Raw genomic sequence first — 17,365 nt, 5'->3', positions numbered from 1 at the left:
ATAGATAAAAATACAAGGAGGAAGAGTTAATATATTTTTTTAATATGGGTCTGCATGATTTCCTGTTGTTTACTTCTTCAATATTTCTTAATATTCTCTTTTGCATCCTGAAAAGTTAATATTTGTTGTTGCTTTGCTCCAGAAGATTATGCCATATTTAATTACAGAATACACATAGAAGTAGTACATGTTAACAGGCTGGCCTTGCTGCAACAACTTTTTACGATCCTCATCATGTAGCATGTTTTGCTTAGTTTTCTTTGCTGATATTCAATGTGTACCTCCCATTTTGTGTTGCCCTGGAGACAGAGTCCCAGAAATTTTGTGCTGTAAACACTTTGGATAGCAGAGTTATTAGTTTTTCTTCTGTTTTGCCATTAATGAGGAAACTCATTTCACCTGCAAATGGAAGGGTATTTTGGCAGTATTTGTAGTATACAAGATCACTGACATAGAGGAGAAACAGAATGGGTCCTAATACTGTATTTCACATTTTCATATCTTGAACAGTAGCAGCTGATTTTGTTATGACCAGTATATTGCACTTCAACCACCTGTTTGCATCCACATAGGTGTGTCTTGAGTCACTCATTGGATAGACCTCTAATTTCTAATTGGTCAAACTTCTGCAGTAGGGCATTATGGTCAATGATGTTGAAAGCTTTGGATAAATCAAGACATGTGCCTGTCACAAATGCACTCTCATCCAGTTTAGCATAGATTTCATTAAGAAATTCAAATATTGAACTTTCAGTTGAATAGCCTTCCCTGAAACCATGCTGTGAGAGAGAGAATGACAATAACATAAAAGGTTCGATTGTTAATTGCAGTGTAGTTTTACACATGTCTTGCAACACCTTTCTCCTCATTTTGATACTGAAACAATCATTACTAATGCTGTAGCAAATAATGGCAACACACTGTGAAAATGTAAATGTGACATTGTTGCGTTACAAGCTGTTGTGGGTTACTACTAAAATTGATTCATGGCCACCAGATCTAGCTCTGTGCTGCTGTCAGTTGGGCCTACATGATCTGTTGTTCATGCCTCAGATATTACCTGATGATTGCTAATAGTAGGGATCCAATCCACTGTTGATATTGTTCATATTTGGAGTACTAAAGTACTCATAAATTATTAAATGTTATCATAATTTTAAATTTAGATTTTGTTTGCTAATATGTAATTACATTTGTGCCAAGATTATACAATTTCAAAAGTTTATCCACCTACTTTTCCCACTGAACTCTTGTAGGTCCTAACTTGTCATATGCTCTTCATGCTCTTTGACCAGACTTGTCATCAAAGTGTAACACACATGAGGTGCAACAGAATTTTTTTCTGTGGCATTATAGCAGGAAAGATGGCTCTGACTGTTTCTGGATCCCATAGTCTCTTTGTTAATTCACTATATGATTTATGTGTTCCAGCCAGTTACAATGTGGAAAACCAATATACACTTCAAATATAATTTTATCTAAATGTTTCCAGCTGTTACCATAAACTTTTACACCTCAATATTAGTCATTTTCACCACAATACTCTAAATATTATCATTGATCATAATTTGAAAAGATGATTTTATACCACTTACTTTGGATACAGCGTGTCTTGTAGGACAAGGAATCAGTTTTATAATGTTTGCATGGCTGATCTTCCAGTTTGTGAAAAAGTTTCTAAGTTCTATATGACATTTTTGTCTTTTACTGAACCACTTGCACATTGCCCTATTAGGTACCAAAGTGTCTTTCGATTTAGATGTAATCTTGTGCAATTTTCTTCATCAGAAATATTCATCTTAGTTTCAGATGCATTTACCAATGTTTCCAGCAACTTGTCAGATAGAAATCATTTTGTTGTGAAAGCAGTGTCTCAATAGACAGTTGATGAAACATTATTGGTAGTGATAATGTGCAAGCAGTATGAACATACTAAAAAGAAAACCACCTCTCTGTTATGTATGTATGAAACAAAAAGACTGAAGACTATCACAAATAAGCTTTCGGCCAACAAGGCTGTAGTCAAAAGTAGACGACAGACACACACCCTCATGCAAACGCAACTCACACATACATGACTGCAGTCTCTGGCAGCTGGTTAGCTTTGGGAACTATATGTTCCTTCCTTGTGGAGGAGAGAGGAATAGATTGGGAAAAGTAAAAAAAGACAAACAGATCCATCAGATGCCAGAATGAGAGGAACTCACTTGTAATGAGGTTAAAGGTACATTTACTTTTACATGTGTCTATTGCCAGCTGTAAATTTTTCACCTCCTGATGTAAAATGATGGGCAGAAATTCTGTCTCATAATTTTACAGGAAATAACAATGCACTTGAGAAATCTGTAGGGGGTAAATATAGTAACAATGGCTCCATTCAATAAGTCAATGTATGAATTTCTTGTACATATGCCTTCAAACATTAATATTTTTTCTAGATGAAAATGATTGAAGTCAAACATCTCACAACATCTAATGCATTGTACTAAATAAAATCAAATTTGCTAAACAAATAAATTTATACATTTGGATGACATTGTTGAAAATACACCCCTTTCACAAAATCTTTGGTTTATGGGGAAAATACTTTCAAATTTATGTGTGAATAGGACTAGAATGTGTTTATTATTATAGAACACAGTCATTCCAACAGCGTCTTACATCTTTTCATATGCACCTCATTTGTCATCATTTTCTGTAGTAGCGTCTGTATGCACAATAATCATTTTACAAATCTCTCATGAACATGTTAAAGCAATTCGAGGTAATGATAAAACCCTGCCTCTGAGATATTGCATATCACCTTTGCTGCTTTAAAAATTAAATATCTGAAAGGCTTCTCATCAACTACCAAATTATGATTTCCTCATTTCTACAGTTACAAACAAAACTTAAAAATCACAGGGAATACATGCTTCAAGGTCAGACACTTATAAGTCATGGGAGATCTAGAGGCATAATGTTATCAGAAACACCGAGGTAGTAAATTCTGAAAACAAATCTCACTCGCTCACGGGCACTTACATGTGTTCCTCCACTGCTGGGCTTACCATGCACAGCGCTTTTAAAGTTGTCCAGGGACTTCTAAATTTAAATCATACATTACTGTAAAGTCTAAGTGCTTCCAAAGGAAATAATAATGTAATATTTTGAAAAGAGTGATATTATTCAGTTGTGAAATAGGGAATCTATTGGGTTGGTGAGCTGGTACATTCTTTCACAGCATGTTTCCATGTATGGTAAGCCTTTTCTGCAGAAGGAGTGCACAGTAGCCAGGCACAGAGGACAGCATTGTTATAAGGTTGTCAGGTGCCCTCATTGTGTTTCATTCTGGAACACCTTTTCTTCGGAATGAGGAGACTGAAATGAGAAGCAGTCAGCTAGTAGTAGTTGAATGTGGTCACATAATGGTGTGCACTTCATGTTTTGAATATTTTGTGCTAATGTAGATGCAGTTTTTGTGGAAGCTGATAATTAGTTATTTTATATTAATAGTTGTCTCTACTTAATTACAGCCATGGAGGCAAACTATTTCCAGGCAAAAATATGATGTTGCAATAATTATATAATGGTACATCAGGAATGATTTCTGAACAGTAGACATAGTGGTGTGTTTGGTCTGTCTAATTATTGAGACACATGAAGAACCATGGAAACAGGTACTGAAAATTCATATCATGGTAACTAAACTAAACTCCTCCCGAACAGTCCATGAAATGGTACCAACAGGCCAGCATGTCATCCTCAGCCCATATGCGTCATTGGATGTGGATATGGAGGGGCATATCATCAGCACACCACTCTCCTGGCCATATGTCAGTTTCTGAGACTGGAGCCACTACTTCTTGATCAAGTAGCTCCTCAGTTTGCCTCACAAGACCTGAGTGCACCCTGTTTGCCAACAGCACTCGGTAGACTGGTTGCTCCCCCATCCAAATGCTAGCCCAGCCCAACAGTGCTTAACTTTGGCGATCTGACGGGAACTGGTGTTACCACTGCAGCAAGGCCATTGGCATATTGTGATAAAGACTGTAAAGTAAAGTAAGACTACTGTTCAAAATAACTTTGACAAAAGTGCCTTTGAATTAATATAGCAACAGTTTAATATCAAAGTATTAGCTTTTTTTTTATTTCAAGTACCTTTTATTTTATTTTCTTATATCCTACCTTAAAGTTACTAATTATTAAGTGAAAAAATAATTGCATTTAATATTATGTTAGCATGGTTCATTTACATACACAAAACTTTGATGGATCACATTTTTGCAGACTGGTTTATTGAAATTAAAGTAAATTTAATCAGAAAGAATGATCAACTTAATTTTCATTTAAAAAGTCATGTAAAGTATTTATTGAGAAAAGTGACTTAATGAAGTTCTTGTGAGTTTCATTCCTACAATGGAAGCTAAAACTTATATTTATTCAAAGATAAACTTATTGATTTATGCCAATTTCCAAAATTCACCACTTCAGGACCGGTGACAAGAATTAAAATGTATAACTTTTCATTTTCAGAGAGAAGTTTCTTAAGGTGAGTTAATCTTGGTTCATGATTGAGTGATGGATACAAGAACGGTGCATTAAATATAAAAATTATATTTAAAGGTAAGAATAGAAAATGAATTCTGATAATGGTAATGCATTCAAACAAGTGTAAAGGCCTAAACAACGATACCAATAATTATGGTTATTTTGAAGGTGGGAAATTTGTTGAGTTGCCAATGTGCACATCATATCCTCGAAAGGAACACAGTAGTTATAAATTGTGAGTCAGTACCATCAGTCTACTTTCTATTGGCACACTCATTTGTGTAATAATTTCTTCACTATTTCAGAACAATTCAAGATAGCAAGTTATAAAAAATATGTCTGCAGTATGGAGCATATTTTCTACATTTCATTTCCACACACCTACTGCACCTCCAAATTGTGCAGCAGTGTATACTTTCTTCTTCTCTATATAACGTTTCATGTCCATCAAACTAAGATATTTGCCATTTTAGCATGATTACACTTTCATGATAATTTTTGATACACATTTTCCCTTCTTTCACAGAAAATAGCAATATCCATTCAGCGATTGGTGCAATTCTTACTTCTGTGTGTGTCTGCAATATTCGTAAATGCCATCGTGACACCATGGTTCCTTCTGATTGCAGTTCCAATATGCATAGTTTATTATGTCGTCCAGAGGTTCTACAGATGTTCTTCAAGGTAGGAAACTAAAATTTTATCTTATTTGTCATTCAGCTATTTTTGTTTCATCACAACGTAGGATTTACATACATTATTTGTTAGATATAGGTAATACCTTGCTTGTAAGGGAAAGGCAAATTTCTTTTGAGCATGTGCAAAAGATAACCAATTACCATAAATCTTGAGCAAGGGATGGAAGCATAAAAAATAAGATGACACACACACACACACACACACACACACACACACACACACACACACACACACACACACACACACACCAAAGAGAGTGGCGAGAGATGCAAGAGGCAAGTTGTAGAGGATAGAATAAGAACAGGAGAGGGTAATGGCAGGCTGTACTCCAGAAACATGATGGGAAAAGTGTGAAGGGAAGATTCAGTAGAGAATTCTAAAGAAACCATGAGGAGGGAGTTGGTGGACTCATAACTGGAGCCAACAATAAATAAGGCTAATGATCTGTGTACAGTTAGAATAAGTGATAGGAGGGATGCAAATGCAGGATGAGAACTTTCAGAGATGCAGTTTAGAAGGATGTGGAATCAACCTCCTGCCTCTGCAATAATGAGACTAATGTTAGTGTGGAAGATTCATATGGTTTTAGTACTGAGACATCTATAAAGCTGACAACATTTTGCTGTTCGTTATCTCTGGACGTGGCTAGTCACGCTTGCCCTTTGCCTCCAGTTTCATAGTGGTTGTTCATATGGGTAAAATGTTGATTTATGCTCATGCCCACAGAAAACAAAACTGTGCGGTACTTGTAGAACAGTTGATATATGGCAAGAGTACTTTTGCCACTGGTGACATTATGAATCTGTGCTATAGGCAGGACTTACACCCGATAGAAATACACCGTTTGTTGCAATATGCTTGGGACAACAGTACATTTTCAGGCAGACAAACTTTCGAAATTACAGTAGTTACAATTGTCAACAACAGATGGCGCTGCAGTCTGGGAAACTTTATAGTACGATATTTTCCACATATCCACCATGCGTAGCAATAATATGAATGAAATTATCCGAAACCTTTGACAACGTGTCTGACAGAATGGCTTCACATGCAGATGAGATGCACTGCTTCAGCTGTTCAATTGTTTCTGGATTCTGGAGGTACACCTGGTCTTTCAAGTGTCCCCACAGAAAGAAGTCACAGAGGCTCTGTCTGGCAAATAGGGAGGCCAATCCACGCTGCCTCCTGTATGTTTCGGATAGCCCAAAGCAATCACACGATCATCGAAATATTCATTCAGGAAATTAAAGACGTCGGCCGTGCGATGTGGCCGGGCACCATCTTGCATAAACCACGAGGTGTTCGCAGTGTAGTCTAAGGCAGTTTGTACCACCACAAATTCGCGAAGAATGTCCAGATAGCGTGATGCAGTAATCGTTTCGGATCTGAAAAATGGGCCAATGATTCCTTTGGAAGAAATGGCGGCCCAGACCAGTACTTTTTGAGGATACAGGGATGATGGGACTGCAGCATGGGGCTTTTTGGTTCCCCATATGCGCCAGTTCTGTTTATTGACGAAGCCGTCCAGGTAAAAATAAGCTTCGTCAGTAAACCAAATTCTGCCCACATGCATATCGACGTCATCGATCCTGTGCACTATATCGTTAGCGAATGTCTCTCGTGCAGCAATGGTAGCGGTGCTGAGGGGTTGCCGCGTTTGAATTTTGTATGGATAGAGGTGTAAACTCTGGCACATGAGACGATACGTGGATGTTGGCGTCATTTGGACCGCAGCTGCAACACGGCGAATGGAAACCCGAGGCCGCTGTTGGATCACCTGCTGCACTAGCTGCGCGTTGCTCTCTGTGGTTGCCGTACGCGGTCGCCCTACCTTTCCAGCACGTTCATCCGTCACGTTCCCAGTCCGTTGAAATTTTTCAAACAGATCCTTTATTGTATCGCTTTTCGGTCCTTTGGTTACATTAAACCTCCGTTGAAAACTTCGTCTTGTTGCTACAACACTGTGTTCTAGGTGGTGGAATTCCAACACCAGAAAAATCCTCTGTTCTAAGGAATAAACCATGTTGTCCACAGCACACTTGCACGTTGTGAACAGCACACACTTACAGCAGAAAGACGACGTACAGAATGGCGCATCCACAGACTGCGTTGTCTTCTATATCTTTCACATCACTTGCAGCGCCATCTGCTATTGAAAATTGCAACTACTGTAATTTCGAAAGTTTGTCCGCCTGAAAATGTACTGTTGTCCCAAGCATATTGCAACAAACGGTGTATTTCTATCGATGCTCGTTTAGTTTTTATTGCCGTTTCAAATATGCCGGTCATTTTTGAAACACCCTGTAAAATCTTCCCATCTATTTCCACTTCCTTCCTTGACACAAATTTATTCTTTATTCTCATATGTAAATCAGGTAGAGTAACGATTTCTGGTCACAACAAGAAACACTTTTTTCTTCTTTGTGGTGAATGGTAGCCACATATAAACCATATTAGACAATCTGTTGAACAAAGACATTTAGCATTGTGATTGTGATTGATAAAGGGATTTGTTGTCAAAAACATACCTTTGGTTGGCATACTTTTCTCCACTCTTTTACACAATGAGATGCAATATAATTTACAGTAATTTCTGTATTGTTATTATTTTAATTTTCTCATAACTTAAATTTTATATGAATTTATATAGGTACTTCCCTTACAGAAATCTTAAAATGTAACTTCTTGTTGGTGACTAGTTCCTATTTACAATACATGTACATTTAACTGTAAGCATAAGTGAATGGCAGTCAACATAAATACTTTTATTTATTTATTTGTATATTTGAACTGTATTACAGAGAACTGCAGAGACTAGACAGTATCACACGATCACCTATATTTTCACATTTCTCAGAGACATTAGGTGGTTTGACAACTATCAGAGCATTTAATCACCAACAGCGTTTTGCAGATTTGTTGTTTAAAAGAATGGATTGTCATACAAACGTCTTCCTCATTATGAATGCTGGAAACAGGTGGCTAGGAATTGCCTTAGTAAGTAATTTTTTATCATTTGTCTAAATTTAAATCTTAATGTGTATACAAATGGTTCTTGTGTTTTTATATTTATCTGGATTTGCACTGTACACCCATGCCATTTTGTTGCATAAAGGAAACTGTGTTCTACAGTGTATTAGGAACAATGTAAACATGCTATTTAATATGGCTTCATTGTGTTTTGCTAAAAAAAGAAAAGATAATGTGGAATCATGAAGGAATTATCTGAATGGGACAGAAGTGGGATTGGTAGATGTGATGTACATGTACAGACAAGCAAATCATAACAATTTCAGAAAAACTGAATGATTTATTCAAGAGAAAGAGCTTCACAAATTGAAAGTGTTTGGAGCATTATGGACAGGGCCCTCTAGACTACATGGGATTTGAATGATTTTACACACCAATTGGACAAAATTTGGCACAATGTCCCTCAGAAAAACCTCCAACATCTCCATCAATCAATGCGTGTGCTATTTAGTGTGGCTTCATTGTGTTTGGCTAAAAAAGAAAAGATAATGTGGAATCATGAAGGAATTATCTGAATGGGACAGAAGTGGGATTGGTAGATGTGATGTACATGTACAGACAAGCAAATCATAACAATTTCAGAAAAACTGAATGATATATTCAAGAGAAAAAGCTTCACAAATTGAAAGTGTTTGGAGCATTATGGACAGAGCCCTCCAGACTACATGGGATTTGAATGACTTTACACACCAATTGGACAGAATTTGGCACAATGTCCCTCAGAAGGACCTCCAACATCTCCATCAATCAATGCCAAACTGAATAACTGTTTGTATAAGTGCCACAGGTGAACCAATCTGTTATTGACTGTCCCAATTTGTGAAGCTCTTTTTTGTTGGATAAATCAACCAATTTTTCTGAAATTGTAATTGTTTGTTTGTTTGTACATATATGTCACATCTACTGATTTCTGTCCTATTTGGATAGTTCATTCATGGCGAGTCCCTCACTTTTTCCCTTAGAGGGTATAATGACTTCACACAGTCCTCATTGCAGTAATTTTGTGCATCTGATTATTTTATTCTCACCATGTGCCTGCCACTGAGTGGCAGACAGGGACATTTGAAAGTTCACTGTTGGATTTTAGTAAGCTATCAGATAAAGTTCATCGTCAGCATCAGATCTAGAAACTCACATATTCATGGCTCACTGTTATCTTCAATCACTGAGGCCCAGCTTTGCTGAACAATGATCTCAGCTGGGTTTGGTAGAGAGGCTAAAGAAGGGGCATGAGTTGAGAATGGAGAAGATAGCAGGGTAGGTGTGGGGAAAGGTGTAGAAGTGCTGTCTGTGTAAATGTGCAGGGACATGATGGCAAGTATCAGCATCAGGGTCACAAGGATATGCTTGGGGGAGGGGGAGGGGGAGGAGGGGAGGGGAGGTGAGGAGCAGAGGAGAACGCACCAAGCAGATGCACTTTCAGTGGATAGTTGGTCTTTGTAAGGTTCAAATGGCAGCGGGGAAGGGATTGAGGCAGGTGGGAGACAGCAACCAGTACAGACTGAGGACACATGGATTATGGGAACAAAGCATACATTGCATGGGGAGTTCTCACTTGCACAATTCAGAAAAAATGGTGTTGATGTGAATAATCCATGTGGGGCATAAGCTGTGAAGCAGTTGTTGAAGTCAAGCCGGGTATGGGCAGACATTACCTGGCTGAGAGACTCCACCATCTGTCAGAACCATCCACCTACATGCCCTGCCACATTGACCACATTCCAGAAATCCAGTGTGGTTTCTAGTCTCTCATCAGATCCCTATATCCATCTCTGAACTCATTCTCTGAGTCTGTCTGCCTGCTCACTCTTATTCCTCCTCTTCTACAAGCTTCCCAAAATACATAAGCCCAATCACACAGGATATTCCATAGTGGCTGGATACTGTGCCTCCACAGAGAGAATTTGTGCCCTCGTGAACAAACACCTTCAGCCCATTACCTGTAGCCCATTACCACCCATTATGCCACATTGCTCATCACTGTTGATGTCACATTCCTGTACACCAACATCCCCAATCCTTATGGCTTTTCCAGCATTGAAAACTATCTTTCATAATGCTTGACTGATTCCCAACATACAACCTTCTTCTTGGTCACTATGACCATCTATTTCCTCATCCACAATTGCTTCTCTCTTTGAAGGCATCACCCACAAACAAATCTATGTTACAGACAGGGCCACTGATAGAGAACCATTGTGTCCCAAGCCAATTAGAAAAATCCTTCACAGCCACCCAGAACCCAAAGCTCTCCCAGTTCAGATCCATTTACAACAACTTCATGATATGGACTGAGGGTGAGTGCATCCTATCCATATTCTTCCAGAACTTCAACACCTTCTCCTCCATTTACTTCACCTAGTCATACTCAGCACAAGAATCCACCTCAGGAGTGGTCCCATCAGTACCTCCTCCCACATCAAGCCTCCATTGCAATAGCTGCCAGCTATTCCACATCATACAGCTCAGCTACCCATGGTTAGTGCATCTACAGTGACAACCAGTTCTCCTCCAAATAAGCTGTGGGTCTCACTGAGGCTTTCATATGCTGAAATTACTCTCTCCACTTTGACCAGAAACAAATATCTGTGCTTTGTCTCCTCTGTCACCAACCATCACCCACACACCCACTGACCAACCACTAAGGAGTGTCCTCAATGTGACTCAGCACCACACAGGCCTGGAGCAACTCAATCACATTCTCAAACAGGATTTTGACTACCTCTAATCATATACTGAGATGTGAAATATTCTCCCCACACCTTCCACAGTGATATTCTACCACACATCAAACCTGCACAATATCCTTGTCTGTCTCTATTCCACCCCTGCTCCCAACCATTTGCCCCATGGCTCATTCTCTATAAAAGTGCTAGGCCCAAGATCTGTCTCACGAAACCTCCTACTATCTACTACAGTCTTTTCATAGGCATTTTCCACCCAATTGTATCACCCCAACTGTTTTTGATGATTTTATGGAAGCCTAGTTGTAAAGTATTGCAAAAGATAAAGGCACTTGTCAGGCACAGTATGATAGCATGCCACTTGTAGCAGTAGGGATATTCCAGGATGGCTAGCGTGGGCACAGCATTCCTGGCAATGCAGTGCAAAGCTGTTGTTTTTACAGGCCATACCAGGCAATTATTATTTCTTTAGGCTGTGAAATTGTTTTCCTATATGTGACCCGAAGTAGTACAATATCATAACAACTGAGTTTATACACAACTCGCCAATTTAAGTTAAAGGATGAGCAGTCCAAAAGTGCCTATTAGTATGAAAGGGTGACATTGGGTGAAGAGGAGACATAGACCAGCCAGTGCACTGCATCATTTTAGGGGCTTCACCATTGTGAGCCATGTCCTGGTTCTGATTTGTACTGTATCACTGAGTGAGCCTCTTCCTGGCCAACTGCAGCAGCAGCACAGCAGCAGCAGACAACTACCCAGGGAGGTAGTGGGTTGACTCCAGGCAGGTGCCACTGCCCACCTGACTACCCTACAGATGTTATGGTGCTTCATGCTGCCATTCATTGGGTTGGAACTTCCCTCTGCGAGGCCGGCTTCCCCTAGCAGCATTCTGGCCATCCATAGAACCGCTGATACCACCAGTCTGCCACGCAGCCTGCCATATTGGGTCGCATGTTGCTAAGCTAGGGACTGGTATCAGCAACCCTGGAAGCAAGTCACAGTGGCAAGCCATGTGGGTTTTGTCAACACACTGCACACAGAGACTGACTATGGGCCAAGAGGGCACACGACTGCTGCACTGAGGCATCCACATGTAGCTACGTGATTCATAATAAAGAACTAGCCTTATGCTAGTGTTTCACCAAAGCCACCACCTGTCAGCATCATTGCCTCAACCCCTGCTGCCAACCATCCTCTCACAAGAAGTAGCCTAACACCCTTGAATCTACATCAGTCCACAAAACAAAATTAAAAAATTACAGTATTTATGAAATGTAACAATTATGTAGTTTGTATTGCTCTTGGGTATCCAGCTGGGTGCAACCATTTATGCCACACAATATTTTGACAGTATACTTTCCCATCATCATCATCTGCTTCTTCTTCACCACCATCATGTGAGACCGGTAGAATGAGTGTCTTCACTACATTGTACCTCTTTTATACTATTACCCTTCCAAACTCGTTCTTTCAATACTCGGTGGCTACCATGTCAGAATATGAGTGGTGATGGTGGTGGTGGTGGTGGTGGTGCTGGTAGTGGTGGTGGTGGTGGTGATGGTGATGATGTTGATGTTGGGGGGGGGGGGGTGACCCATCACCAAATGCTGGCCATGAACTCCAGTCCCTCTGTGATTCTGCCACTCCCATCAGGCATGGAAGTAGCTGAGTGTTTAGTCATACACTTCACTGAAAGTGAAGCCACTGTTGCTACTGATCAGGCCATCAGCCATCTGTATTGCAGTAGCCTCCTATAGAACACAGTCCAAAATAGACAAAGTCTGTCTTAGCACTTCCGTTTGTCTGTATTTCGTTGAGCACAACATAGCTATGCAATGATCTGCAATCACAGAATTTTTTGGCTGCAGGAGTTTGATGTGTCCCCAGTGTTGCCTGCACCTTTGTTTCATTGTCCCCAAGGTATGCCTGATGTATGCCTTACCAGATTTGTACAAAATACAATGGACACCTAGCTTATGGAGCTAGCTCATTGTTCATAGTACCTAGTAGTGCACTTTGTTTCAGAGATGGGTGAAAAATGCATTTACTGTTATGTCAAACCAAGGTTCAGTTGATTCTTTGTGATACTTTGCCAGCACATGGCAGATATGCCATTGTACTATACTCCTCCAACTTGTATTTGCTGGGTCTGTGCCTTCCGCATGAAAGCATATTGGATTTGTCACCAGCCATTTCTAATCTTCTTGAATACATTCTCAATGTGGTTGAGGCCCCTTAATAGGCTCCTTTCATCTCATATTGGATGGGCTCTGAGGACCAGTGAATGTATCGCACCCTCAAGCTGTTACAAATGATTGCAGCTGGATGTATGGAGATAAAAATCAGTGTGGGTGGCTTTCTTGTACACACTGTGTTCTAGAGTGCCATTCACTTTGCATTTTTGCATTGATTAGGATATCCAAAACATGAGTCCACCAATCTCTTCCACCTCCATAGAGAATTTGATGGTGAGGTGCAGACAATTCAGATGTTGGAGAAACTCCTGAAGCCTTTCACTTCCATTGACAACACCACAAATGTGTCATTAACATATTTAAAAAATATTAAGGGATGCAGCGTTATCCAGAGCTTTTTCTTCAAAGTCCTCCATGTATAAGTTGGCCATAACTGGTGAGAGTGGCATGGCAACACATCCCACTTTTTTTTATAACACATTTGTGGTGTGGCCACATGGGAGTGAAAGGCTTCAGGAGTTTCTCCAACATCTGAACACTGCACCACAGCATCAAATTCATTATGGAGGTGGAAGACAATGGTAGTCTCTCATTTTTGGACATGCTTGGCAAGCACAAAGTGGAAAACTCTAGGGAACACAGTGTGTGAAGGAAAACCACCCACACTGATTTATACCTCCATGCTTCCATTTGCCATCATTCTTCACATCATGTGGGTGTGCTGGCTCAGCCACCTTAATGATGTATTCAAGAAGAATAGTTGGCAGGAGACATATCCAATATGCTTTAAGGAAGAAGATATGGTCCCAACAAATAGAACATGATGAGTAGGACATGACACTGGCATATCTGCCATATGATGACAAAGTATCAAACAAAATTGTCTGAACCTTGTCTCACTGTAACACTAAATGTGTTTTTAGTCCACCTCCAAAAACACATGCACAATAAAGGATAATGTAATTGAAGCCATTACATAACTGACATAAATTGTAATAATTTGTTAGATTAATTACAACCAAATAATTTGTAAACATTGAGCTGATAAAAATCTAGTAGTTGCATGAATATACTAATCTCCTGGTTAACTAAAAATTAAAACTAAGCCTAAACTGTACAATCTGATTAAGCCGTAGTCCCTTACAAATATTTTCTAAGTGCAGGCACATTAATATTTCAATAGCTGCACATGCTTTAAAATTAAACTTCTGTAATTATAAAATGGCAAACAACAGTGTATAAACTGTTACTTAGCTAATTTGAGCAGCACTTCAACAAAAAAAAAAAAAAATGTTCATTATAGTACAACAATCACTATATAGGCATCTCTTTCAACAATTAAAAATATTTATATGTGCTAAGTTCAGACTTTAAAGCAAATAAAAGAATACATTGCATAGAGAAGTAGTTGTAATAAATTGCTATTGTATGCTACAGTAAATACTAACTATAATTGATTATATGCAATAATAATGTGACCATGTGATTGGAATGGATTATTTAAAAGTTTGCACACAATACACACCTACAGTTACCCTCAAAGCCAATACAAATTGAAGGAAAACAGAATCAACTGATCATTTGCTCTCCTATGAGGTGGTATGGAGAACTTTTTTACTGAATATGAATTATTTATTTTTTTTTGGATGCAAGATTGATAGAGCAGTTTTACTCAATTCATCAAAACATTTACTGAAAATGTGGCATTAATGAAAGGCTGTTGGGATATAGAGGGACTCATTCTTCTGGATTTGAAGAAAGAGATACTACATTAATCTTAACACACAAAGTTACAACTTCAAGGAAACTTTCAGCTTACCAGTGATGACCTAATATCACCCATTTTTTTGCTTCAGACTGAAAAGGGCAGTTCTTTAGTGACACCATTTTCAGAATGGTGAGGTACTGAAAGATGTTGTGCAGAAGTAGCTGAAGAACCTTCAATGCCTAACAATAATCAGAGCAAATGTTGTCGAAAGCCTCCAACACCAAACAGCATTCAGAGCTGGGGAAGGAGATTGTTCAGTTCTCTCAACAGGAATGACTTGAAATGGTGGTTCTCCTTGTCCTCCTTGGCACCGGGCACTGACACACGTCCTAATATGTTCAAAACTAAAATTAAGATGGCCTTCTTTCCTGATGGTGTATATTCAGAGATGCTGTATCATGTAGTACTACAAATTAACCTATTTCATATAAGGCTTCTGTATGATTGTCTTAAACTGGGAAGGGTACCAGAGGTATGCAAAATTTCCATATTAGTAATAATTTTAAAAATTCTTAAGATATTGCCATGCTGATTGTAAGTCATTTAGGCTCATCTGCTTTATCAACACACTTGCTAAAGCACGGGAGAATCTCTTGTGTGTCTAAATTTCAGGAGCATATGCAATGCTTAGGCATTAGGCAGTGTCAGCTTGGATTTAGAAAAAGGCATTTGATTGATGGTAATCAGGCACTCCAAGGTGTCAACAACACAATTCATAAATATGGAATTGTAGGTGAATTTATCAATGTCTGGAGGCCTAAGGCACCTCCTGATTTTCATCAAGTTCCACTCTAGTTTCTGAGATTACTGTTACGGCACAGGTTGAATGGCTTGCATGTAGCTGCATGTTAATCAAGTGTGTTGATAAGAAATGCCTCAGATCTTGATCTGTGGATTGGTCTTGTGGAGCATTTGCATAGACCTCAAAGATGAGAATGGGTTCATGGACAGGATAGTTGCTCCCTCACCCCAACAGAAAGTGTTTGTATATACTACGGGAATTAAGTGGAATAACAATAGCTGTGCAGGAGCAAGTGAAAACTTCATCTGATCAGGTAGCACAACAAGTTAACCAATGAGCAAAAACTGTGCCAGTAGAACCAATTATTCAAGCAGAAGTAAAAGATAAAACTGCAAAAAACTGAACAAGAATACAAAAATGGCCCTGCATATGAGGTTTTTTTTTCTCGAATAGATAAAGTCAAGGTAGTTATAAAATCAATAACAATAAGAAAAGTAGCTGGGATTGATGGGATTGTCCGTGAATTTATAAAATACCTGGAGGAAGAAATGATAAAAAAAAAAAATAACAGATGTTTACTCAAATATACTACATTCAAGGAATGTTCGAAGCCACTTCAAAATTTCCAACATTTTAGCAATCTTGAAAACAGGAAAAGCTCCTGATAACCCAGCTATCTTCCATCCAGTAGCCCTTTCACACATATGTTACAGATTACTAGAGCAAATTCTGTACAAGAGAACAGAAGCTGTTGGCTACACTAATTTTCCACCCTGTTAGGCCAGTTTCAGAAGGGACAGAAGCTACTGTGAACAGATGCCAGCATCAACCACACTCATAGAGGGAGACTTCCAGAAAGCTCTAAAATCTCTGTCACACTTGTGTACCTGTCTGCAGGCATGACACAGTTTGCCTTGACGGACTTATCCTAAAACTTAAACAGTGAATACCTAGCACATTACTTACAAATATAATTAAAGACATATTAATTAAGTGATCATTCATAGTCACAGTTGGATCCTCCACTAGCAAGTCTACAAAATCAAAAATGGACTTTCCCAAGGACTGGTGCTCAGACCACTGCCATCCAATATTTATATCAACAAGAAACCATCTACCACATATCAGAAATTCATGTGCGCAGACACTCTAGTCTTTACAACTCAAACTAAATTACTTGAAACAAGACCTGAATATTCTCTATAACTATTATAAGAAGTTAAGGTTTTTCCCTAACTCCTACAAAACTGAGGTATTAGGACTTCATTTAAATAACCATCTAGATGTCGAAACAACTAAATGTCACATTCAATGGGAAGAGAGTATGTACAACTTTCATCCTAAATACCTTAGTGTTCTACATCTACACTCAGCAAACCACCATGAGGTACATGACAGAGGGTACATCCCATTGTACCAATTATTCTGCAGGGAGAATGATTGTTTGAATGTCTCTGTGTGTGCAGTAATTATTCTAACCTTATCCTCGTGATACCTCTATGAGTGATACATAGGGGGTTGTAGTAAGTGTATCCCTATAGCAATCATTTAAAGCTGATTCTTGAAATTTTGTAAATAGACTTTCTCAGAAAAGTTTATGTCTGTCTTCAAGAGCCTGACATTTCAGTTCCTTCAGTATCTCTGCGACACTCTCCCCTGGATTGAAAAAAACTTGTGACCATTCATGCTGCCCTTCTCTGTATACATTCAATAT

The 17,365-nt window shown here is 38.9% G+C and overlaps 1 protein-coding gene across 2 annotated transcripts in view; it reads left to right on the top strand.

Moving 5' to 3' along the window:
* The window catches only part of LOC126357744 (ATP-binding cassette sub-family C member Sur), a 546,341-nt gene that overhangs the window by 474,793 nt on the left and 54,183 nt on the right, over positions 1–17,365 (top strand). For both annotated transcript variants that reach the window (XM_050007483.1, XM_050007484.1), the window contains 2 exons: positions 5,057–5,214; positions 8,031–8,226. In XM_050007483.1, coding sequence (XP_049863440.1) covers positions 5,057–5,214; positions 8,031–8,226 — 354 coding nt within the window. The remainder of the gene's footprint in view (positions 1–5,056; positions 5,215–8,030; positions 8,227–17,365) is intronic.

This window comes from Schistocerca gregaria, chromosome 1 (assembly GCF_023897955.1).
Source record: "Schistocerca gregaria isolate iqSchGreg1 chromosome 1, iqSchGreg1.2, whole genome shotgun sequence".
In the NCBI taxonomy this organism is placed as follows: Eukaryota; Metazoa; Arthropoda; class Insecta; order Orthoptera; family Acrididae; genus Schistocerca; species Schistocerca gregaria.
Note: the sequence above shows the minus strand (reverse complement) of the source record. Positions and strands in the feature narration are given on the sequence as shown.